Here is a 27,349-nt window from a genome sequence, read left to right as displayed (position 1 = left end):
GAGGAGTCATCTTTCTGTTGTGGATCGGTGGTAAGTGGCCATTAGTAAACTGATCTTTGGAAGAGGAAATTTAATGGTCTCCTAACTGTATTTACAAGCCATTCAATTTGATAAAGGGTGTGATCTTGAATGATTTATTATAATGCCGCTCTGCTCCTCTTCAAGCTATCAGATTCAGGATTTCATCAGTGTTTTTTATTCATTCATTTACTCTCTCATTCTTTCATCACATCTCATCAGTGTGTAACAGCGAAAACAGATCTAATAATTTATTCTAATGCTGGCAAAATAGTGACTGTCACAAACTATATTTCCAGCACTCTGTTTTTTTCTTTTCGTTAGCCTTATTCCGATCTCCTAGGGACTCGTTTTTAGTTAAATTGCAGAAATATTGTCTAGCTTTCTGCTCGGTTAAACATCAAAAGCTGAGGAAAAGGGAAATATTAAAATATGGAGATAGGAAGTAGCTCACTGGGGCTACTGATTAGTGTACCAATCATTGTCATCAGAATTCATTTGGCAGTGGCAGATTTAGAAAATGAAACTTTTGTCTGACTAATAATGATAATAACAGCAATAATGGTGCTTTTTAAATTCCCAGTCTCCATGACACCCTCTAATGTTTGCCTTCATGTCCGCACAAATACACAGACATTGTCTCCATACACAGGAATCTCTTTATACATCTACTAAATAAAGAGTCTGCCTCCCTCCAAGTAAATGTTCTGAGTGTAATTATTGAAATCACTGACAATAGTGCGCATGGCACACGTCCACTGTTACTTTTCAATACGTACTGTATGTCACTTCCATCTGGAGCTGGACATGAATAACATAAACACACATCTTCACTTCCTGTATCGAGCATCTACACCTGCTGATGTCACATACAGTATCAATGGGCCAGGATTCTGTCTGTAAATATATATGTGGTATTTTTGTAGACACATAAATATAAACACAAAGTTCTTGAACATATTGTACGTCTTCTTATTTATTATACACTGCGTACAAATAGATCTGAATCATTCGTTATATATACAGAACAGTATCATAGAGAATATTTGAACACATGCCCCATATTGAGATATTTAAATTTTATGATAAAGAGATATTTTTAATAGTGTACGTGTTTTTTTGTCTCAATTTATTCAATTTCTGCTGCTGCTAATTTGCACACTCTTATTATTGGAGTCCATAACCTCACTGTGTTCGTATATATTTCTACCTTATATAATCTTCAGAATAATAGTAGTGCAAAAGGCTTTTTAATATTTAAGAGTGTTTAATATTTAATACTATTTTCTGACTTTTGAAGAGTGAACATTAGGAGGCCAGCAAAATTCAGACAGTGGTCCTGAGCTGTAGCTGTTACAATCCCAGTCGAGCCAGCAAACCAAGAAAAGACAGTGTAGCTGAAAAATACTTTCCTTGTTTTGAAGGAATTCATTTGTTGTCTCTCTGTTTTTTAGCATCCCCATCGGCGAGTGACCTTCTCCACCACTAACCCTGTGCAGGACCTGCAGGATGCCTCTCAGCACAGCTACTATGACAGCGGTTTGGAGGAATCTGAGACTCCCAGCAGCAAGTCATCGTCTGGTCCTCGCATCGGACCCCTGACCCTGCCTGAGGACCACTATGAGAGAACCACTCCAGATGGCAGCATTGGAGAGACCGAACACCCGGAAAACGGTACGGTGACAATCCCCTCCTCTCTGTCGCGCTCGCCATGAATATGTATTTAAATGTAAATGGCTTTAATAGGCTGTCGTGGTGTGGGCGCTGTTGTTGCCAATGGAGACATTTCTGGGAGATGTGTTTGTGCTCTGTGGCCGTTTTACAGTGGAAATGTTGTGGCACCCGTGACGCTGACTCGCTGTGTTTGTCGATGACTGTGTGAAATGTTATTGGTTTTTAAGCAGATCTGTGTTTGTGTGGGTGTGTGCGTGGGCGTGTGTGTGTGTGTGTGTGTGTGTGTGTGGTATCAGGGCCGGAGTTAGCCGTGTTTCCATCCTCCTCATCAGCAGGTCCTCTGTCAGACATCCTTAATGACCCTCTCTCACAAGTGCGCTAATTAAAAAGCCCAACTAATGGAGCATTTGCCCTCTAAATAAATCTGAACCATGACATCTGTGCAGACAACACTATGTTTACTCGAAGCACCTTTTTGCCTCCAGTTGGACCCAAGTTGCACTGCGGCTTATGTGTGCACAGGCCATAATTTCTAGGCACAGTAATCAATCCACAGGGTGACCACTGTTGGTCTCAGCACAGGTCCTTATTAGAAAAAAAGTCCCAGCCAACGCTGTACCTGCCGTGCAGCTGCCAACTGTTTTGCTGCCTTACGCTGCCAAACATAATTCATTACATGTCTTGCAACACACTTTGATAAGTGATTCACATGCTTCACATTTTCAGACATTATGGTAAATTTGCATCGCACCGCTCTCTGGATCAGACACTTTTACATGAGGATATTTTGTTGCTCACCTTGAACGTCTCGCTTTTCTTCCAATATTTGTAAATCATTAGTTTGTGGTATTAAAGTGAGGTTTTATCTCTGCATTTCGTGCTTGGGGTGCGAGTTTGAGGTGAGTAATGAGGCTTTTTCTGCCCTGTGCAGCGTGGGGCATGTATCAGCCAGGACTTGCTAGAACAGTTACTTTGTCACGGTCGAAGTGAAAAATACACAGATGTTTCTTTTGTCAATGGGACTGTATTTTCCACGTGCGGAGACATTTCTGGATTTTTTTTTTTTTTTCAAGTGTGGAGGGAAAAAAAGCCTTTTTCAGTCTCAAGCATTCCCAGCAGCAGAACCTCACAGTATCACAGGCTAAAATGTGTCATCGTCACGCCAAAACAGCAGATGACAATGTTCTGTTATTAGCACAATGTCTTGCATTGTGATGCATTGCCTCTTTACTAGAAACTTGTGTTGGATCTCATTAGCTTGCTTATTCATCTCTATTGCAAATGTTTATTTGTTTACATCAATTAGTGACACCATATTTCAAGAGCAAGAAGAGGGTGGTGGGTGTGTAGGAGAGGATAAGCTCTGCCAATATGGCATTTCCCTCTGGCCACATAGAGGTCAGAAATTGCTTAACATCGCATTTAATAAATAGTTTTATTCGCCCCGTATAAAGGCTAGCTGTTGAGTATTTCCATTTGCTCACTTTCCTATGTGTGAAATATGCATTTCCTTTTTTCTTTTTTCTATTGTTGTACCTGTTTATTGTGTTTTTCACATCTGCAGAACACAGGTTTTTGTCAGACAGGGTGCTCTTTGTTGTCAGCAGCGGGAGAGCAAGATTGGGAGAAGAGATGGAGCAGTTAAAGAATGAAAAGATGGCACAAGATGGGGGAGATGTTAGATTGTGACAGGGAGCGGGGACTAAGAGTCTCTGACAAGTAAGCAAAGCCCATAGGATGAGCCCCGAGGACAGGGAGATGCAAAGATGAACCGCTAACTGAGGATAGACCTAATTAAAATGTGATTCCCACTTCAGGGAGATAACCGAGAGCCCACATAAAATGAAGCATTAGACAGAAAAATCAAACCAGACAGAGGAATTCCTCCCCAGCTCCACCTGAACAGTGACGTGAAGCCTTTTTTTTAAGCATTTGAGTGACAGAGTGACAGGTTGTACTGGTGTGGAGCTTTATTCATTGCAGTGGAGATGAGTGACAGCCAAAAAATGGGGAGGTGAGCATGATGTGTCATTCCATTTAAGTTGGATAAAACACAGTATATGAACCCCAGACTGTCAGGTTTGCATCACTGGGCCCAGGAACCATCGACATGGATGTGTTTTGTTATACAAGTTGAACTTTGGCAGTGCTGAATCTACATTTTGAGAGAGTGTCAGTGTCCCACGGCGGAGAGTGGTGTATAGTTCATGATCCATTTTAGTTTAGCTGTTGTTGAAATTATGGTCGCACTCAGACCTTAACTGTATTAGACTGGAATTAGGTCAGCTGCTGGAGTCTCAGTGTGGACACATCCCAGGCTGTGCAATTCCTTTCCTCAAGACATGCTAATATTAAGTATATTAATGCCTGGGGTTGTCATGTATTGTATTATTGTATCATTATAATCAATTCATTTATATCATCTGATGTTCTCTTTCTTTTGAGGAGTCCTGCAGACTGAAGAATCACGGCAGAGAGCAAAGAGTCTGTGCGGTCTCTAACAGTCTCTCTGGTTCACTGAAGTAGACATCAACATATTCCCTCATGGTGCTTGGCTTTGGAATTAAGAGTAGTTTCAAACTACAGTAATAAAATTTGTGATATATGACATGCATGCTGCCTGATCTGCAGCAATTAATTTCTGGAGTTCCTTTTTTCGTATGCCTGAGCAGCTGCTCCCTCCTCCCACTTTTTTCTAATTCTTATCTTCAGGTCGTGTTAGAGTGCACTCCATTTCACTTCCCCCTTGTGTATTTTTCACTCTTATGTTCACACATTGCTCTTCTGTTGGTTAATCTCATCAGAAATGTTTATCCATCAGATGCACGTGTGTCTGCGTGTGCATGCACCTGCATGCATGCATGTATTTCTTCACATTTGTGTGTGTTGCGTCACACCCCGAATCCCTAAATCATTTTGATTACGGTGCTATTTTACTTTAATAGACTCTCATCATAATCACTGAGCTCTGTAATTCTCTTTAAATTGATTGCTGTAGACAGCATGAAAACTGCTTATCTTGTATGTCTGGTTGCTGTCAAGATGCATGATTTGTCCTCCACAGTGAAATCAGATGAAGGCTGCTTTGCCCCATCTGTCCATCTCTCTGTATCTCAGACACTGCTGATCAGATTTTGAACAGTGGTCGTATCAAAGTCATTTACACTGTTTGTTACTGGTTCATGGTAGTTTTGATTTCAGAAGTGGGCCGGGGGCGGGAACACAAACCGAAAGCAAAGCAAACAAAACAGTTACATGTGATTGCATTTGTAGATGTATACAAATCAAGCAAATAACACATTATAGAATTGGACATTGGGCTTTCCAATTGAATTGTAGTCTGATAAAACCAATGAAAAATTCATGTAAATTGTGGCATCCTTAATACACTAACCTCTGAAAAGTTTTTATCAGTAGAAATCAGAAGCTCACGACAGATAAATATTGTATTTGCTCCTTTACTATAAAGCACACTGTGCTGCCTTATCCTGGACTCATATTGAAACATATATGTTCAGGAGAATACTGACTATATATCATTACAGGGTTTTGTAGTGTTTTTGCAGCTGCAGTGTTGTCTGCAGGCTGCAGGTCAGGGTAGAGGGGGTGTTGCCTGAGAGGATTGAAGTTTGAACAACTATTATTTATATAAGAAATCAGTTACACAAGATGATCTGTCAAATTTTGTTATCTATAATCTCTGCGTTGACTTGGTTTGATTTTTTAGTCTTTTAGTTAATTCCATTAATTTGATTTCATGACAAAGACAACTGATGAAACAAACTGACTTTTTAAATGATTATTTTTGCTACCCTGAGCCAGTGAGCGTATTTTGAGTCCCAGCACACACAAATAGTTTAACCTCGTGCCGGCCCAGAGCACGAGGTATGAGTCATCCGGGACCTATGATGGGCCTCCTCTCTCTGCTCGGGACACAAGTTTGACCGGCAATCCCGTCATGTCCAGTCCAACCCAGACAATAATCACTCTTCTGGGGATCAGCGGTTAGGCATCTTGGCTGTGATACGAAGGCTCACACCAATAGGACACAGGTGGATTGAAGACAGGTACCAGTGTGCACGCACACACACAGACACACACACACACATGCACAAACACATACACACACACTCAACTGACCACAGATGGAGGAATTTTGATGTGGCCAGTTGCCCAGTGTGAGGTCTCCCTGTGTCTTCCTCTGTGCGGACTCTCTGCCATATGGGCTGTTGAGAAGGGTGAGATAAAATGGTATAAATGCCGTTTGCATGATAATGAAGTTCTTTAGTGATGCTGTCTGATTTTCCTGCCTTAGATCTCTCAGATGACGCATGTACCGTCGTATATTTGTTCTTTTTGAACTCCTGTCAGGGATTTTCCTCTGCTTTCAGCGCTTGCCATATCAAGGGTACAACCATTTTAGCCATTACTGCTTTTGACATCATGAGTTCCCCGTGTATATCTGGTCTGTGTGTACAAAGTATGAGACACATTTTAAACAAAGGAAAGATGTGGAGAAAGCCGTGTGCAGACTGAGAGTCAGAACATCAGACTAATGGGGCTTGTTTGGCCTATGAGTGCCAGATTGGGCCCCTGCCCGGGCACCAATATAGTGTACTGATGCGAGGGTGTAGATTTCCTCAAGCAGATGTCAATGTGCTTTGTCAGAGTCCCCACTTTTGAGTGGAGGAGACCATGCCAGCCTGTACCAGCACAGAGGCCTATGCCAGCCACTGCTGGAATTGCTGCCACCCGAGAAGGGACAGGTCATGGGACTGGCAGTTTTGTGGAGGCTTCTGTGGAAAAAAGTCCTTACAAGTGGTCCCCTGAGGCAAGTTGTCATGAGTAATACGCCTATAATCCCGAGCTCATTCTAGCACATGCATTATGCTCAGCTCACATCAGCAGCGGCTGTTTGCCCCCCCCCCCCCCTAAATTGTTTGTAATTTTTTTTCAGAGCAAATAGGTCACTGGAAGAGCCTAACTGGAGCAGAATTAAACTCTCTAACCTGGATTAGGCCGTGACACTGTGGACAATGGTTTACAATAGCAATGACTTTATGGGACAATGCAGCTGAATCCAAAATGGAGCCGACGATGTGTCAACTCGTCACAGTTTTGAATGCGTCTTGATTTCCCTTCGCCCAATTTGAATCTGAAAATGTGCTCTCGCCTCTGTGATCACTAACAATACGACCTCCACGCTCATCCCCAACTCAGGCTGCACATATTACAGTGTTTGTCAAATGACTTCAGATAGGCCAGACCTTTGAACAGGGCTATGTGAGAGAAAAGACATGGTGTCAGAGCTCAGACCATTAACAGCAGCAAAGTATGGAATCGGTTTATTGTCTTTTAGAGTGAACTGACTTCTCACTGTGTAGCAGAGATTGCAGCTACATGTGAAATTTAGATGGAACTACAATAGAAGTCCCATTATCTCAATAAATCTACCCCTTGCATTCAATTTGGTATTACCTCATTCGACACATAAAAGTGATTTCTCTGTAGTTTCATCATGATGTCCAGCTGACTGAAAGACTACACTGATAAAAGCATGTTTTTGAAATTTATTTGGGTTTGTGTACACCGTATATTTTGTGTTGTGGTATTATATATAAACATGACATAGTGTGTATGTTCTAGAAAGAAGAGGAAAAATTCCAAAAGAAAACGGAGAAAATGATGTTTAAATAATAAAACATGAGTATAAATGTTGTCTAAATAATGAAAAAAGAGGAAAGCAGAAATCATAAGAGATTTAGTAGAAGATTTCTGGAACATTTTCTAGGGACAGATTCCCAGTCCTCTTCATTTTAATTGAGGTCTACACAAGCTACTCAGCTCTATCTGCATGTATATAACATGGATGAAAACCCAGATGAGTGTTCTGAATTATGCACAGAAAGAAAAGTACACACATATAAGCACACATTAGGTTCCATAAATAGTGCTTTTAACGCCATTGCTGCCACAATGTCCGGTTTTAGCACTAAGCTTGTAAAATGAATGAGTGAGCCAGTATGCCTAAGCCAGGATCCCTAAGCTTTAGATGTGCTCATGTATTACTCTAACAAAAGTGGATGGCTCTCTGTACTTAGGCAAAAATTGGATAGTACATTGCCTACTCTTGCCACGCCATCGAGTCTGGGCAACAGCATGCTGAAGCAGCAGGTTTGGAGGTGGAAATGTGTGAAACACAGGCTTGAGAGTACAAGTTTATAAAGACACATGGAGAAAAATTTCATAATTACCCCAGTGTCACTCAAAGCTATAAAAGACACTCCTTTTAGCGGTGTCCGCTGGCAGGTCCATGGGATCTCGAGTCGAAACTTTAAGGATAATTATGGAGGCAGAAATAGAAAGCGGTGGTACTGCTCTGCTGCTCTCAGTGGGTCTTACCCAGTCTCACCCCAGATGTGATTCGCAGAGCAGGTAGAGCGATGTGCATTGGGGAGGGGATGCTGGCTAGGGGCCAGATCCACTTCAACCTCAGTTGGTCGGGCAGCTCAAGCCGGCATCAGAGAAAGGCCCCGGGGGTCATCTCTCCATCATAGTGTGATGGGGACCAAGAGCCGCTGAACCTCCCTCTAACTAGTGTTCTGCCCTTCAATGATGGATGGCACTTGAGGGACTGGAATTGTACTGTATGGGTCTGACATGCATTTCCTTATTTCCAGTGAGTCACAGAGGAATGAAGCCGCTCTAGCTTTAAGGCTTTCTCACAGTCAGTTGAGGATATCTTAGGATTCAGTGCAGTTAAGGGACCTTAAAAACTGAGTGAGGACTACACCCTGTGAAACTGAACATGTCCTCTCTGCTCTATGTCGAGAGCAGCGGCACATTTTTTTTTGTTTTGCTCATTTGTTTGTTTACAAATGGAAATATGGTCCTGGTGACAGGATCGATTCTTAATTTGCAGTTTTGTGTTAACATCATGCAGTCAATATCCTACATGCCCTAAGCTAAGTAAAATGACTTGTCTTGCTCATGGCCAAGCATGTTGCAGTGCTATTCATTTTAGGTGATAGATAGATAGACATTTTACTTCCCTATTACATAAAATCATCTACATATTTTTACAGTGGCTTGACAGGGTTTTTGATCAATACCACATCTAAGTGATTACTTCACCAGTTCTGGAAATTTATGCATTTCAAAACTGACTTTAAAACTCACTTTCTGATGTGAGGCATCCCTGAAGGGCCCTTGTTCTCAAGCCAAAAGTAGAGTAATTCTGAGAGAATATTGCATGACGATGTAGCCTGTTTCCACCATGAATTTCTGCTCTAATTACACGGCATGCTTGACTTCATTGAGAAATTGTGACCAGTTTTTGTTACTCCTAAATTACAGTGTTGTAACATTGACAATCACATTGCAATTCCTTGTTCGCCATCAGAGGTCCATCTTACTTAATGCTATTTTATGGATTTTTTCACTTTACCTTTGGGTAACTCCATCTCAGATGGTCATGTTGCAAGGCCCCAACACTTGTCACTCATCCTGATGAAGTGTCTACTTTGAAGCAGTATCTAGCCTGGAGATGAGGTACCCATCAAACATGCAGCCGCCACAGGCACTGAAAAAACAGATGGTGAGAGCAGCCACTGTCATAAAAAAAAAAAAAAAAAAGTGACAGCAATGTTTACTCTTGTTGTGCATTTGCTGTATTTTTTTCCCACCTCTTACTGCTTTTTCCCACTTTGTTGTTGCTGTTGCTACGGCTCCCTTGCACTTGATTGCCCCAATGTAGCTCACGACTAGCCACATTTACACGGCACAAAAAGCTCTGTGAATTTACCCAATTTATTAAAAACAATATCCCTGAAAAGTCTCTACATTTATGCTGAACGTCGAGATTGAACGACGCACATCCAGGGTCACAGACAGACCCAGACTACTGCACTGTGTCTGTGACCTCATTTACCCATCCTTTCATTAAATTTTCATTTTATTATCTCATAATGCAGTGTATGTCCCGTCCATTGATGTTATTTTAAAGTGATAAAACATTTATATTGCTCTTTTATGCCCCTTTAATACACAAGACAGCACTAAAGTGCAGGTGTAGCCCTCATTCAATTAACTAAAATACGTTGCATCCCAGATATGCCCAAGTGCTCCTGACCCACACCCCAGCCCCCACCCTCCATTTATTCCGTATCTCACCAAATATTAAGGTCAAGGGTGTTATTGTGCTCAAGGATCATTCCAGTTGGAGGGTTTCAACAGCTTCAAAGAACCTGGATGTTGACCCTTCTTTGCCATGCCAAAGCTTATAAAAGTCAATCAGACACAAGCAGCAGAAAGCAATGAATTAGTAAAGAACAACAGGGGAGGCTGGAATCACGCTGGCCTCAGAAGCCAAGATGATGACCCCCTGCCGCCTTCTGTGTTTTGCGTTTCTCCTGAACTCGATATTTAAAGACTGAAATTTGCAGGTTTCCATAATAATTATATATTCAATCATCCTTTTGATTCCATGTGATATTTTCTCCCCTTCCCTTAATCAAAGCCTTGTCAGAAAAGCTATCGTCTGGCAGAGGGTACAGAAGGCTAGAGCAGCACTGGGATATTGCTGCGGTTCTTTTCCTGTTGACTCTCTCTGCTACACAAAAGGCAATTTTCATAATTCATCATGTTGTAAATTTGAATTGTCCTGCTCCAAATGCATGGCTGTATTGTTCAGAGCATTGTGGGCTTTCCGTCTGACTGCGTTAGTATGCTGACTTTCCCAGTGAATTGTCAGTCATGCAGCAACTCTCTATCTACACACAACATTCAAATAAAGCTTGGCCTCTCCAGGGTCATTATTTAGCCGCTGTATGGACCGCTTACATGATTCTAAAGATCAGATTTTGTGAGATTATGTTGAATATTTGTCTATACTTGGCATGAAAATGATGCATCTCCTGTGACTGTATTATTTAAATCTCTGGGTATTAACTTTTACCACAGATATCTCTTTATATCACATGTCCTGATATATATATGAACGCATCCAGACTACACAGTACTCTGCTCTTCAGTCTGAGCCTGACCACTTTGTTTGTGGTTGGAGGATATGATGTACGATCAAATGATAGAAGTTGTCCTGAAACAACCAAGACCACAGGCAAGGTTATGTATCCCACACAACATGGAAGCATGGTGAGGATATGTCAACATTTCTCTCTTCTATTCATATGTCTGTGCAAGTGAAGGCTAATTAGCAGCTAATGTTACGTCTCCCAAGCTAACCATGTCTCACTCTGCAGACCGTGGAGATCAAAGGCAGAATTAGCAAAGAGATAAGATCTTGATCGAAAGGGGAAGAACAACAAATAGATCATGGAAGACATCCGTTCTACGTGTCAATAAGATCAATGAGTGAAAGATAGTGAGCATGAAAGTGCTACATTGGAATTAACTCCACGGGGGAAATCCTAAGAGAAGAATAATTCCTTCTTTGATAGTTAGAGCTGTAGATCACACGTAAAGGAGACTTTCATTTTGTTGTCAGTGAAAATAAAATTAGTGATGAGTTATACTCAAATTATTTGGCCACTAATATCCAGTTTGTATATTTAGTTCTTCATTTCTTTCACCCCTCCAATAAGAAACACATTTTATATTTAAATCAAGAAGTTAATTCTGTGCTGGGTTAAACGGAGGCAGCTTAATGTTTGGCCCACAAATAAAGACACTAGTAGTAACATATTTCCACCTGAGTAGAAAAGCGCATTGTGTCAGGGGTTGTACATACAGGACCCAAATGCAGCCAACACAAGGGAGTTGGTGGAAAAAGAGGTTTTAATAAGAAAAAAAGTCACTAACGACAAATCCAAAAATAATCCAAAAACTAGGAACTAAACAGGCAAAACAGAAAAGCCAAACACAGGGCGGCACAGGTGATTGAACACAGGTGAAACACATAAGGGTGGGGCACACAATCACCAAAGAGGGAAACAGGACAAAGACAGGAAGTAAAATAACCAACAGAGAGCCAACAGAAAGAGTCCTGTCAGGACAAACCATGACACATTACTGGAAGTGTTCCTCTGTAAATTCACTTTGAGGAAATTAGCAGCTTAAATACAACAGACATTCACAATAGGGCCGACTGTTTCTTCTTCTGCTCCTACAAAAAGAAACATCTTGTAGCTGCTGGTACGAGGCCATGGAGGTAGAAAGAGCCACACACTGCAGATGTTAAAGCCTGAAGCAAGAGAAAAGATTCAAAGGCAGGGAGCAAGAAAGAGAAGCGACGCTGGAGAAAGAAGGTTTGAGTGTGTATTTTTGGTGTTAATTTTACTCTGCTCCATCCATCTTCACTTCCAATCTCACAGCTGTCACCAGTTGTTAAGCGAAAAACAAAGCATGTTTTTTATTGGCTAAACAGTCAGAAACAGTCTTCTGCTGCTTGTTGACAGACACGTCCACTGAAAGCAGAACTTAGCAAACGTTAGGCAGTCAGGATGTATTCTTAACATTTTCCAACTGAGTTTGTTTCAAGCTGATGAACACCCTGTCTCCTTATTTTACCTGTGTGGAATCTGTAATGGAGTTGCTCTTAATGGCCAAAAGTAAAAAAAAAAAAAAAAAATCATCAGACTATTGAGTGTCCAGTCACAACCTCACACCACAGGGTTTTAGTCTACACACTTTGAGCTTTTCTAATTAAATTACACTCAAAACTGAAGGGGATAAGAAAATCAGTTTTTTTGGCCAAGTATGTTTGTGCATACCAGAAATCTGACTCCAGTTCTCAGTGGCTGTGCGTGTACCTGCACACAGCGCACAGAACCAGTATCAGTGTGCAGGGAGGTAGACATGGACGTACAGCAGAATCCAGGATAACAGAGCTGAGCAAAGATGGAAAAAATGCAGTCCAGACAATAATGGACACGATATATATAATAAAGAGACATATAATGTCCATATACAACACAGCAGACATACATGATACAAGTCAACCAGGAGGAAACAGCAGGGCGTGGGAAGAATGCAAGAAGTGCTGAACTGAATATTGGGTAGTGGAATAAGTTACTCATTCATGCAGCAGCTGATTCTGTCCAGTATGTGCATGTTTACATATCTACCTACAGTATATACATGTATTGATATTTACACAGTATGAGTTTAAACCTAATATAAACATAATTTGTAGGTAAGTGGATGTTCTTAGCATCACAGTGATTGTTTTCTGATATCACATGACTGATTGATCGTTCATCAGAGTGATGGTACGAGTTTGCGCGTGCAGTGTTCATGCAGCTTGTGTCCAGGGTGTGATGGGACTGCGGTGGTGTTTCCTGTCCGCTTCCTGAGTCCTGATTGGTGGGCAGGTTGGCACCAATGATCATTCCTTCCTGACTGTCCACTGTAGCCTGTAATTGTCTTGTTTAGTGGCCAAGACTGTAATGGAAGTGCAGAGAGGCGACTCGATGATTGCAGTGTAGAACAGGATCAGCAGTTCCTGAGGCAGGTTGAACTGATCAGGAGCTTTCAGGTGCTTGGAGATGGGGGCAGTGGATGGGGGGGGTCTTCCTGAAGTCCACAGTTATCTCCACAGTCTTTGTCCACATGTTCAGCTCGAAGTTGTTGTGATCGCACCTGCAGACCAGCTGCCCCCCCCCCCCGTCTGTGTGCAGACTCATCACTGTCTCGATGAGGCCGATGTTGTGTCGTCTGAGTTTAACAGATGGGTCTCCTGAGGTGTAGTTGTTTGTGTAGAGTGGGAAGAGCAATGGGAAGAGCTCACATCCCTGGGGGGCGCCCGTGCTTACTGTCCGGGTGCTGCGTGTGATTTTCCCCAGCCCCACCTGCTGCTTCTGGTCTGTCAGGAACCAGGTGGAGATGGGAGGATCTGTGGGATGACAGTGGCCGAGCTGAAGTCCACAAACAGGGTCTTTGCATATGTCCCCGGGGAGTTGAGGTGTTGCAGGAAGTGGTGCAGTCCAATGATGACTGCAACATCCACTGACTTATTTGTAGGTGAACTGCAGGGAGTCCAGCAGGGGGGCCTGCGATGTCCTCTCTCAAAGGACTTCATGAGCACAGACGTGAGGGCAGCAGACCTGCAGTACTGAGTCCTGTGATGGAGGATTTCTTGGGGACTGGGATGGTTGTGGAGCCTTTGAAACAGGAGGGGACTTAACACAGCGCCAGAGATCTGTTGAAGATACGAGTGAAGATGGGGGTCAGCTGGTCAGTGCAGACTTTCAGACAGGAGGGTAAACACACCGTCTGGACCTGGTGCCTTCCTGAGGGGGAGCAGAGAAGAACAGAGTCCTTTAATATGGCATAGCAGAGCAGTGGTGTTTTTACCCTTAACGGGGCATTTAACATGTTGTCTGTATTTCTGGTAGTTTGTGGCTGAGGTTTGCTCGGTTAAAGTCACCTAAAATAATCAGGAGGGAGTTTGGCTGTTTATGTTCCATGCTGATTATCTGCTCAGTCAGGTGTTGCATCACCTCACTAACACAGGCCTGAGGTGGGCGGTAAACGCTGACCAGAATAAAAGAGTGAAACTCAGGCTGAGAAGAAAAAGGTTTGCGGTTCATGGATGAGAGTTTCTATGTTTGGACTGCACATTTTATTTTTCTCAATGTGTGGCATCTATACACCAACCTTGATTAATATAAAAGCAGATTCCACCTCCCCTTGTTTTCCCCAATTGCTCCGTTATGCACTCCGCTCGCTGGAGATGAGAACCAGGCAGCTGTAATGAGCTGTCCGGGATGGATTCCCCGCCAGCTTTCAGTGAAGCACAAGGCAGCCGAGCGTGAAAAGTCCGAGTTTGTCCTGTTGATGAGTGGTAGTTCATTCTTTTTTGTTGGCTTGAGAACAGAGATTCGCCAGGTGAATGGACGGGAGCTGCGTTTCAAGTCCCTGCTGTCTTAACTTCACCGCCGCATTTTCCCCGCCTGTGTCTCTTCCACGCCCCACAGAGAGTTGATGCTCCACCGACCAAAACCTCCACAAAACTTTCTGCATTCTAAGATGAACATGGGTGAAAAATTGTGTGGAGTGGACTGTCAGATGTTGAGCGCCTCAGAAATATCAAATGCATGGTTTTGTATTTCAGGAGTGAGACAAAGAAGGAAAGAAGGAAAGTGGGTCTAAATGTAATTATACAACCAGGTTATCACGTGGCTCCCAGAAATATACGATTACTAAAACAGTAAATCTGTGTGGTCTATGTGGCAGTAAATTTCCTCATTATTCAATTAATTATATCAATTACATGTTGTTAAAATACAAATTATGATTGTATTTTCATGGATCATGACAAATGAATAATATTATACATATACTTTCTGTACATGATCATATGGGACACATATACATATATATGAACTACTAATTGTGAACTAACTGTACTAATACGATGTTTTAATCCAAGTCAGCATCTGTGTGTGAAGTATTACATCCTACATCAACTGTGGCGTGGCCCACAGTAAAGATTTAAATGAACAGCATTAATAAAATAAAATACCTGCATTGGCCCAAGGAACAAATGCAAATTTCTATATTTAGGCACTGATGTCTAACTAATGCGTTTCAACCTCAACATGCACATTTTACTCCGAGTCCCTGAAGCGCTCTCTGTATGAATACGAGATTGAACACAGCGTATAGAGTAACGCTGTTTATTATCCAAGCCGACTGCTCCAATGAGAGATTTAGGTAAATTTAACTTCAACAGCAGATCTATGGTCAAGACATGCTATACTATGGGCTGGATGGATATGTAATTTATCCATCTGCATTATTATTAATTAATTATTATATAATCATTGATTTTTATTTACATATCTAATGTATTTTGTGTTTTCCCTGCAGATGCCATTTATTAAGTAGAAACACAAAGCGGGGCCAACCCTATAATCACAAGTGTTCCTGAGTGACTGACTGACTGAGTGGAGTGATCCACCATTGGTCGGCCTAATGCCATGTGACTTAGTTGGAGTGTCGTCATTGGCCGTTGCTCTTTCAAACTGAATTGGTGCAAACAGGTTCTGTTGGGGGGCGTTTACAGTCTGCAGTGTTTTCTTTTTTAAAAACCTTGGCTACTTAGAGGAGAGTAAAGCCCCTCCCTCCCTCTCTCTCTCTCTTCTCCCTCTCTTCTCCCTCTCTCTGTCTCTCTCCCTCTCTCTCTCTCTCTCTCTATCGCTGTGTGTCTAGTGGCAGAGAGGTGGAGCAGCAGTTTGTTACCCAGACGGAGGCTGTGCTCTGTTTGAGACTAAATAAGAAAGATATTCTGGTGTTTTTAGCTTCCTCTCTGAGTCATTATTTTACAGTAAATACAGCTGAAATCACAGCTCAGTCTTTGTCTTTTAATTTATGTGTTTGGTGATTTTGTCAGACGACGTCGTGGCTATAAAATCAGGATTTTAACCGAAGCAGCTTGGAAATGTCTTAGAAGTTAACATGTAGTCTTAATGGACTGTGTCCCAGTCACTATTTCAAACTTGTTCCATTATCTGTCAACAGAAACAGAAAAACATGTAAATGAGAACAGCTTTATTGTGAATTCAGCTGTATTAAAGTACTGTATATGTGAGCACAGAGAGGAGGAGAGAAGCAAACAAATAAAGGGCTGGAACCAGCTGATACTAGGCAGAATGTAAATAGGACGTGACGATGTCAACTCTTTTCAGCGGTTCCTCAATTTCACACATGGACTGTACGTGCTCCAGCCATATACTGGGGTTTGACCAAGTGTAAATCAATCAAGGAACAGTCTTGAAACTGGACTTGGATGGTAATCATAAACCTGAATCTCTTATGTTCATGAGAAATAATTTCTTGTTTTTTTTGCATTGGCAGCTGCTGCAGATCAATATTCTGTTGTTAAAGTTCAGAATGCAATTTCCAGTCAGTAATTGACCAGCAAGCCTGACATATTGTTGTGGGCAGAGGCATGAAGCTGTTCTCTACACAAGCATTTCACAAACACCTCTGTGTGCCAACAAACGATTATATTACTTACAAAAGCAGCTATATTATGATTTAGTCCTGTTTCCTCACATTCCTCCACCAGTGTTTTGAATCTATTTTATCCGACGATGCCTTGTGTGTGTCACAGTTTGACAAAGCCTTAGTATTGGTTGACATATCACACCACATATCAACTTCTCAATTGGAGGAGCTGGTGCATAGCGTGATCTGTCAGCAGGTGCTAAGGCTTTGTCAAATGCAGTGATACAAAAGGCAGTCTTCAAATAGAGGAACTCTGAGACAAAATGGTGGATGGCGAGAGAACTGACAGGAGGTGTACCATCACCCACTGAACCATCTACAGCGCTTTTCCTGACAGGCCTCTGGCCGACATGTCCACTCATCAGCCTTTGTCAGCAAGAGGCTTGCCTGCTCAAGAAGCTGAGAATTCAGACCTTACTGAGACTTTGACATGCGTGCCCTGAAACTTTGCAACCAAATTCTCACCCTGGCATCATATTTTTTCATCATCTAATTAACCTGTTTCCACAACATTTACACCCAGAAACCAAACAGAGACTGAATTATCTCCTTATAAAGGGATGTATTCATATATTTTCATTTTGTCAACTGAAACAAAAGACATGAAATCAATTAACAATACATTTATAATAGGTTTTAAAAATAAACGTATCCAACAAGGCTGTGTAAGAGGCATGTGATGCTGTGTGCGTGAAGTATCCTGCACAACGCATGGAATTAATTGGCATGCCAATTACCTGCAGAATAACACCACAGCTCTGCCACTAAATGGTTAACTGCAGCTTTATCTCACATCTCACTTTCTGTAAAGGCAAGGTGACAAAGCCTTCAAGCCTACACATTGTAATTTTGCTCCTGAGATGTGAAAGTGCACGTCTAAGGTTTGTATTCCATTACACTGAGCAAGGAAAAACGTACATGTCAACACTATGTTTGTGTGCTTGTAGCAAGTTTTCCTCTCTTAAAAATGCACCTCTGGAGGAAAAAAGGATTGTTTTTGGTAGCTTCTGCTTACTGTGAGGAAGTGTTCTGAGCACTTGAATAACAAGACTTGACATGTCATAGCTAAAGAAATACAAAACCCTGGGTTCTTTTTGTTTTTTTTCACAGAGGATGACAACCACAGAATACATTCACACACAGTTATTATACTGATAGCCAGCACCAGACACTAATATCTGCTCACGTGGGATATTTCTTCTTTTTCCTTTTGTTTCTTGGAACTTTTTAGTCATTTACCACATAAACTGTTTGCAGGGACCACAAATATACCATTAATATCACTCACACACTCCCAAACGATAGTGGCTGTTTTTCCCCGTTATCCCTCCATGAGGTGTGGGTCGCTCATATTTGTTCGCCATCGATCATAGCAGTGTGGCGCACACGCTGGAAAGCAGCCGGTGGGGAGAGGCTGCAATCAAACAGAGAGGAGCAGTGTGAAATCTCAGGAAGAGGCAGCTTCCCCCATGCCCGTGGGCAGGGGATCAGACGATGAGGAAGCCTGCCTCAGACACTCAACACCTCCCACTGGCACACTGATGCAAGCTGCATGCAAACCCACCCCTCACATGTATCTGTCAGCCGGGGGGTTAAGCTCTGTGTGTACCCCCACTCTGTAACTGCACTGTGGAGTGCATGTTATGCTACTGCATTGGAGGTGCTTTTAGAAGCTTCGTTAAGCTTCAGTGTGATGTGCTACTGAAGGTGGTGGAAGGTGGAAATTACTGTCTTGTTTTTTTTTGTTTTGTTTTGTTTTTTTTCATGATATTGCTTTAAGCGGGAATATTGGACTGACCCAATATAAAAAAAGGAGGAAGCTGCAGGTGCAATCTATCCCCAAGACTAGAGGAAAAGAGCTCTGCTCTGCAGAGAGGAAGAAATGTCATTGAGTCACTGCTCTTCAAAACCAAATCACAAGCTCTCTAAATCCAGTCAGCCTGTTCCAGCCACTGGCATAATAGTGCTGTGGTTTGCCCATCTGTTCTCCATTGTCCACCTTGGCTCTCCATCCATGACATACAAGACTATAAACTCTAAAGGGTTTGTTCCAGACTGTGAGCAGATTTATTTCAGGTATAGGTACAGCAGAAAACAGGTTTGAGTGGGTGAGAAAATACCAATTTTCCCAGTGTGCCTTTGGCTGCTCCTTCACCTCGTGGTTGACTCATTTGCTTTATCATGTCCAGCAAATATTCAAACAGTGATTGTTGCAGCTCAGAGTGGGAGTGTGCTTTTGATGTGCAGAGCAGACAGTACAGTACTCTGCCACACTGTAAGTGGGTACTACAGCTACAGATGGCTAATGGCCACAGCAAAAGGCAGACACAAAAGTATAATTATCAGTATTGATTTTTTTGTGGAGATGGATTCGAGTGTGACAGAAAGGTCAGTGCAAGCAAATGTTCAAACTTGTGCTTTCACAAATGATACACCCTATCATAACATGCTGTCGTAACAACAATAAACTATTTATTATTATTACATGTTGAATAACTGTTGTGAACTGACCTGTGTGACTGGAAATTATCTGCACTATAGAACACTAATGACAGCATGTAGAAACAATTACTCCAATGTGACAGGCTGCAGTTGAACATAGAGCTCTCGTTTGTTAAATTGTCTGGTAAGAACAGACAATGTGTCAAACCTACTTTATAAATAAAACCATATAAAATTTAGATGAAACACTAACAGACAAGGTAATGGCCTACTAAAATAGCTGGCATTAGAGCATCTATGTTTTCTCTTGATGACGTGCGATATGTGCTTTGGCACCGTTGGAAGAAAATGGCAGACTTTGGCAAGTTAGACGCTGTATTTAGCTGTCATTGCTGATTTTCTGGCCCTTGATGATGATGAGCACGGTTCAGTATGTGCTTTAATTCCTGTCACCGGTGCATGGTATCATTTTATATTACATGTTTTCTTTTATCTGGCATTCCATTAAATAAGTCCAAATTATATTTTCTCAAAACACAGTCGACCTAAAGTAAAGTGCCAACGTCAGTGTGGAAATCAGTGTTAATCTTTACGTCTTTTATCTTTTCTTTAAAGAGGCTGAATGAGTTAAAAGAGAAATTCGTCATTTAATAGGCAAATATGAATATTTGTGCCTCACTGTGAATTAGCTGTACGTGTGTTCATACCAAACATTGTCACACACACACACACACACACACACATACAGGCAATTTCTAATTCATAAAATAATAAATATGCCCAATTGTGACATGTGAAGTGTTTTAGAAAACCTGTGTAAATGTACATCTTTTGTCCATACACTGATTTGCAGTTGTGGATCTAATTTTACACGAGGCCGCTTGGTGTGGCATAAACCTCCTGGAAGCTGTGGAGAGGTTTTAATCAAGTGTGAAATCCTTTTGGAGTAGATGCCTACACGACTGTGCTTGTGCTTAGAAGCGTACTCCTCAACCCTCTCCCCAAGTCTCTTCCCGTGAACATCTTTTGTAGCAAGAGTCCATTTCACTGCAGTGATGCATACAGACAACGCTCTTAGCGGAGCTGAGAAAATGAAACTCCAATCATCATGCATCAGGCAGTGTGTGCACACACGCACTCATGCCTGGGTTGCCTGTCTTTTCCTAAAGCTCCAAATTCAGTTTCTTCTCTCCTAATCAAGCATTAAAATGTGGTTCATTCATTTGAAAAGAATCTTAGTTCACTGGCACTGGCCTCATAAACAGAGAGGAGAGTTTGCCACTTAAGCATAATGATATAATTAAGCATGAGTAAGGCAGAACATTGCTCAATTGTGAAGTAAATGTATTAAAAAGCCTAAACATCTAGCTATTTAGGATTACAGGAACAACGAGATTAACCGCAACAATAGATCAAGCTATGCATTCTTCTTGTCCAATTTTTATTATTTTAATAAACATTGGGACAATTGTATGTGGATTATCCATGAGAAATGAATATTTTAGACATAAATAAGGGAAACGAAACGAGAACAAATAACTTCCATACATTTATTTGAAGGAATTTCAGATTTGAAGTCATGCTGTCTCACTCTGGCTTGTGATTGATTGAAGCCTTGGTGGGGCAGATGCAGTTTTTCCAGCCTCAGAGGTCTGACATTTTGTGGGATAATTATCTTGCCAGTGGTCATGAGTACAATACTGATGCTATGTCTCATAGGCTTACTGTCAAGCTGGCATTTTCTGTATTAGCTGTGAACTCTCGCCACCACCTCTAATACGTCATCTCTTGTGGTTGCATCATTCACATGCAGCAACATCTTTCTGCCTGTTGTGTGTGCAGCGCCGAACCTCTCCGCTTTCCCTGTGAATACATTTGCTCTCTTTTTTCACACACTGTCCCACTGTTGCCACAAAACAAGTCCGAGGATCCGTGATGGACGTGTTCTTCCACGGCGGGAACAACACTGTGGCACTACAGTAATGCATTTATCACAGCAATCAAAACTTTACATGCAGGGGACATCACAGACTCGCCAATCTTAGTTGTCTGTTCCTCTCTTCACAGACATTGATTTGGCTGTCCTAGTCCTAGACTGAAGGGATAACAAAGATAAATTGAGTGGTATTTCCATTTAATCTTGGCTGTATGTTTAGCTTGTCAACAGGTGGGCTGCTTAACAAGTCTATTGTTTGCCAGCTGCACTTTTCTGGTAAACAAATCCATGGGTTCCTGAGTGCAGTTTTACTTTCAGAGACTGTGTGAGCCTCTTGACTGATAGCTGAGGCAAACTTATTTTGGAGCTTTGACAGATTGTACATTAAAACGAGGTCACTGGGTCATGGACCCATTTATTTAATTAGGAGCAGTTGAATAAAAAAATGGATGATAATCAGGGGCAGGGAACTCATTTCAGCACTGTCAATCAATAACTCAGTCAGCAGTGGTTTTGCCCAAAGGGACGGAGCCATTCCCTTTGTAACCAAATTCTGCGTCTGCAGTGTGTGTGTCTGTAGTATTTTGTCCATCCCTGTAGTGCTTTCTCCATGGTGACACATATCTGGAGCAGCATTCACAGCCCTCGAATAGAGATCAATATGTTGCTTCTGATCGTGTTAACAATACGATGATGTACTGTATTACAGATATACCAGACAAACTGCTGTTGGATACTTCTAAATGACATAGACACAGCATGCTGTCTCCTGAATGTATCACATCGGCTTGTGGACTACACACACACACAGTAGCGCTCATTACACAGTGCATAGCAACAGCTACATAGCAACTGCTGCTGACTGCTTAGCAACAGCTGCAAAGACCTCAAGGAGGGGGGTGGGTTTCATGGGGTGTTTCAGATGACACCATTTCTATTCACAAATGCCTTTTTATGACTTTTATTTTTTTCTTTTATGAATGTTGCTCCGATGTTTATGTCACTATGCAGCTCTCTCTGATGGCGGCGTTTTCTCTCTCCTGCCCACAGATATCCGCTCCCTCCCTGATGTGGCAATGACCGGAAACTGTACGACAGAGTGCAGCGAATTGGGCCACTCAGACGCCTGCTGGATGCCCGGGCATCCCTCCCCTGTACGCAAGACCAGGAACCCCCCGAAACTCTCCACCTTCGTGCCTTACCAGGAGAGAGGGAGCCTGGGACGCCTGGCAAACGGGAGCGTCAGGCTGGGTGGTGAGGAGCACCGATCGCGCCTTCCGCCCTCCCGCAGTGCCTATTCCAGCAGTGGTCACGACGCCAGTCAGGACTGCCCCTTAGAGGAGATGCCCCTGAGCGTGGCCTCTGAGTTCCCACCCACCTCCCCCTCTGCCCACACTCCAAAAAGAGAAATTTACCTGTGAGAATTATCATCATCTGATTGGTGCACAAATGAGGAAAGATACACCCACATGGGGAGGAGAAACAGGCTGTCCACACACTAAAGCCAATGCCCGTTTTGTAGGTAACAATAGGCTGTGACTCATTCAATCACTGGCATGAACACTTGTTTTTGTCATTTGCTCCTTAAATTATTAAGTTATTAGCATATTTATTAAGAATTCCACACAGTTAATTGATGCACTCACTGATTTATTTATACTAAATCTTGAAGGATACAATTCAAACAGATCAAAAGGAAATACAGATGGAAATTGCTACTTTAGTAGGAAGTGATTATTGTTGTAGTTAGCCACGTCCCATTCTGTGAAGTGATCTCTTGAATTTGAAAGTTGTGATCAGTGCTCTTGTGCCATTTTAGATATAATTTCCTAGACAGCCAGTCAGGCCCTATCAAAAGGCGAGTTTAGACTTTTGACTAACAATCAAATGAAACGGTCTATCTTAATGTACAGTGCTGTAAATACAATTGAATGGTGTGTTCTACATATATTTTTGTCTGGCATAAGCTGAAAAAAAAAATTGCCTCAGAATTTTAGCATATTTAAGCTTTTCTTTGCTGCTGCTGTTTAAACTTGATTGAAACCATCTCCAGAAGTGGAGCTCGATATTGTGGAAGGCATTTATCCGCTCCACGCAATCACACACACCTTCGACCCCTAATCATGGTAGAATGGCCTTTACCTCTGCTCCCTGTAGAGCGCTGCCACTGGTGGAGAAAGCTGTGTGGCAACATTTAAACTGACATTATGTTCCACTGACTCTGAGCACTGTGACCTATCGTTCATCATGAAAACGGTTGACTTGGCCACAGTAACCCCGGAGTCGCAATGACCAAACGCAGAGTACTCACCCGACATATTATGATTGGCTTTTCTTATGAAACCTTGTGACTCACCCTGTTGATGAAATCATGCCAGTGTCTCAGTTTAAAACACTTCTCTCTATTGTGACAATCAGACGGGCTCAACGCTTTCCTCTGAAGCTCATCGTCCTCTCCCCTCATGGTCTATAAGAACTTCAGTAGATCTGATGAATGCGCGAGTTATTTACATGAAAAGGCACTTCAGTGTTGAGAGCCACTGGAGAGATGGAGCACTTTTGGAAGTTGGTATCAAGCTGATGTAAACTACATGAGTGCTCCACATTCACAGCTCTTTCTTTGTTTTTCAAAATATCAGCTCTCACTAGATACATACTTCTTCAGAGGTGAATTCAATGCACAAAGCACTCACAGAGACTACCTATTAAATAGATAGGTTTGAATAAATCTCCAGAGTTATTGTCAATAACGTGAGTAAATATTTGCTGCGGTATCAGTAATTGATATCTGAAAATGCAGAAAACTGTTGAGTCTAAACACAGGTCTGCAGAGCAGCAGTCAGGCACGATTTACTGCAGCTCCACTTGATGATGATTTTCTTTGTATTGAGGACAACATGCTTAATAAGTTATTAGGCGTTTTTCCTCCTCTGGCTATTGAACAGAGAATAAAAAATAGGGCATGCCCGTGGGCTTCCTTTATCTTTACAAAGATTTTCCGAGCGAATCTGAAGGATATGTCTGAAGGACACTAATACATTAGTGAGTAATTGGATGTTAATGATGACTACACTAGCCTGCCTTACAACATCATAGAGCTGGCCAGTGTCTTTGATTTAAACATTGATTTGTAGATACCTTTCACCTCTGCAGAGTATTTCCATAGTGAGATTGTGTCTCTGAGTAAGGGTGGAAGAGCCAAAAATGGACATTTCCTAATTAGGGTGAGTAATGAGTCCTGAGCTAGGGCATGTGTGAGCACACCCCCAGGACAAGGCACCCACCAGATAATGCAAATCCACCCGCAGAGCTACAATCAGTTAAAGGGGGTATTTTTATCAGCACTTACCTCATCGTGCTGCCATTGAAAACTGCATTTCGAATAATTAAACTGAAAACATATGGAAATTACTGGACATGGCCATGATTAAATAAGGTGGGCGATTATCCTGCCTTGAGGGGGAGAAAGCACATTATGCCGTTTTCAAAGCCATTTAGCGACTGAAATAAAATTCAAACAACAGCCATGATACACTGTGATTAAACCCCCACGGCTCCCCCGAGCGCCCCTCTCAGAGCTGTGGATAGCCGCTTCACGAACTGAAAGCAGCGGGTAAGATCACTGACCTGGAATTAATGACAAGTGAGAAAGATAGCACTGAGTGATAAAACCAATGTCACATAGCCTCAATCATAACTTTATCTATTTAAATGCTTTGACTTAATTCTGATTCACAACTGCTTCGCATCCAGATTTATCTCTGGGGTTAAATCTCAACCTGATTCCAGCCTGAGTACTCTTATCACGTCAGTGAATCTGGAACGTATCTTCAGATTTGTCTCTTTGATCACCACTACATTAATTAAATGGGGCTAACTCTTAGCAGATAAGTGGTAATCGTCGGTTGTTGCACCAAATGGGATGACAGGAGTTTGATTGGAGTCCTCTACAAAAACAAAAACAAGGCTGAGCTTATTTCCCCCCTCCCCTCTCGAAATGAGTCGGACTCTCCCACTCCAGCCGATAATGACCTCCTGCTACTCTCCCCTGGAACAATATATCACCAGGTTTGACCTTTCTTTTGAACTCATGCTGAATGAACTTCTCTCTCAAACACAGAACGGTTCTTCTTGATCCAAGTAAGAGGACATCATGAAGCACCTAAATACACTCAAAAGTATGTTGAATAATGTTTAATTTGTACTTAACATTGATTTAATGTTGAATTCACTAGTATCTTTTGCCTCTCTGTAGTGTGTATCGTATGGTGATCATTTATGTGGACAGATGGACAAATTACTGTACTGAAATTGGCAAGGGATTTTTTTTTTCTTACTGATCGAAGACTCTTAGCAAAGTGGTTGTGTGAAAAAATAAAGAAATCTGTTGGTGGTGTAGTGTACATAGATCTCCACAACCGTGTCTGCTGTCAGGCAGCCTATGATTTTAGCATGAATTCCAAAGATAATTGGTAGAAACTGTTTACTCTTTTTCCTTTTATTTTACTTTATGAAATGTCAGTGCTGGTTCATATTCAAAAGGCCCTCTCCCAAACGAACTGAAATTAACTGAACATTTCATCTTTTTCACAGTTCATCTAGAACAAAGACAATTGCCTTGAAAATATGTCTTTGCAAGAGAGAATCTAGTTGTTATCCTAATTGTTGGTATATTTATATAGGATAAAATGCTTGTGATGCCATGTTTTTGTACAGTTTTATGTACATACAAGTGAAGCTTTCTAAAAGTTCTGAGAAAAGCCGATGGCATATAAAAATTGTAACATGTTTTCTTGAGATGTGCACATCTTGCCTTGGTTGGATTGACCTTTGCTGAGTCAGTGTGAATGTGGCCGTTCTATGCCTGCACTGTAGTCATTCACCGGCTCCCACCTCCTGAGGACTTAATCAGTTTTTATGTTTATCGTGAACAGTGGATTGTCTTATCTTACCAGTTTGTTAAACTCCTGTGTTCTGCTTTGTTCTGTTTTCGCATGTTGACAAATTCTCTTGTAATACTGTAAGTCCTCATGAACTTTGTAATAAAATCACTGCAGGGAAAAAATGAATGCTGTCACTGTTTTCTTTGTTTTCTATTATTATTATTCATCGCTTTTGAGTGTTAAACAAGGTTTTGGTTGTTACATTTTTATAAGAGGCTTTGCAGCCTTGGAGCTACATTGTGTAAAATGTGTTTCACTCTAGGACCAAGACTCATTAAGAAGAACTAGTATTCTTGTCATGTGGGGAACAGAGCTTCATTTCTAAGTCAGGAGGCTCCAGAATGCTGAGAGGGAGGCGTTCAGGGCTTGAAGTAGCAGAGTCCCAGGACCTGTGCTCACCACTTCAACTAGAAAACAATGTGCCAGAAGTACTCAGTCCCCACACTGCACTAAAGCTGATACGGAACATTTCTTCAAAGCGCTGATGAGCTGCCCGTTGCTACACATTTAGTGCACACTGCAGCTGACAGGAAGTTGGTCTCGTGAGGTTAATTTGGAGACGTCTAAGTGCCTTTTATTAAAGTCGGAGGGAAATATTCACTTTAACGGACAGTGAGCCTGGATGGAAAGCCTTCAGTGAAAGGGGAACTGTCTCTATGTCTGGATGTTCACACTCTGTGCATCTATACTGTGTTTGATCATTAGCGCATTAGCTGTGATCTTAAGTGACTTAATCATTGTTGCACAGATACCATATTATTTAATCATCTGTGAACTACAGTTACATGAGCAGGATGAATTTCCGGCCTGTTTCACAAACATTATCCGAGTCACTCATTACTAATGTGGTTCTGCTCCACCTTTTACTCTTCAGAGGACATTTAAGACAGCACTCATTTTAATTCACTTGGAGTATAGATATGTCCTCCATAATCATTATAATAGCGCACAATGCATATTTTTTTAACACAACAAGATGTATCAGTCAAGGTCAGGTCACTTCCAAAATCCGGAAAGAGATTTACAGATGGAAAGATCAGCTAAAAGCTACGGAGAGTCAGTAGCCCTGCGAGCAGCGCTGAGGATGCAACACTCATTGGAAAGAAAACTGATACAATCAGATATAAAAGGTCCAAAAGTCGTTTTTGATCTTAAACAACCGTGGTGAAAGTAGTACATGGCTTGAATATGGTGTCAGAATAAAAGTCTTTAGCAACCTACAGTATATCAGGAGGGTTTATTAGCATAGGCGGGGCCAACGGGGTGGTTTAGACTCTCATTGGCCGCCCCAAGTTTTTTTTGTTTATATAACAGTGCTTAAATATTGGTCAAATTATTATATTTAATTTTATGCATGCCACCTGTG

The 27,349-nt window shown here is 41.8% G+C and overlaps 1 protein-coding gene and 1 pseudogene across 1 annotated transcript in view; one reads left to right on the top strand and one right to left on the bottom strand.

The window, feature by feature from the left end:
- pcdh1a (protocadherin 1a) overlaps positions 1 to 26,109 on the top strand; it is an 89,076-nt gene extending 62,967 nt beyond the window's left edge. The window contains exons 4-5 of the mRNA XM_023418347.1: positions 1,473 to 1,692; positions 22,091 to 26,109. Of these exons, the coding sequence (XP_023274115.1) occupies positions 1,473 to 1,692; positions 22,091 to 22,461 (591 nt within the window). The 3' untranslated portion in view covers positions 22,462 to 26,109. The remainder of the gene's footprint in view (positions 1 to 1,472; positions 1,693 to 22,090) is intronic.
- LOC147818438 (uncharacterized) lies at positions 13,173 to 14,673 on the bottom strand (annotated as a pseudogene).
- Positions 26,110 to 27,349: the final 1,240 nt, after the last annotated feature.

Source organism: Seriola lalandi, unplaced genomic scaffold (assembly GCF_002814215.2).
Source record: "Seriola lalandi dorsalis isolate HSWRI2012SDOR001 ecotype SW California unplaced genomic scaffold, Sedor1 jcf7180002054581, whole genome shotgun sequence".
Classification (NCBI taxonomy): domain Eukaryota; kingdom Metazoa; phylum Chordata; class Actinopteri; order Carangiformes; family Carangidae; genus Seriola; species Seriola lalandi.
Note: the sequence above shows the minus strand (reverse complement) of the source record. Positions and strands in the feature narration are given on the sequence as shown.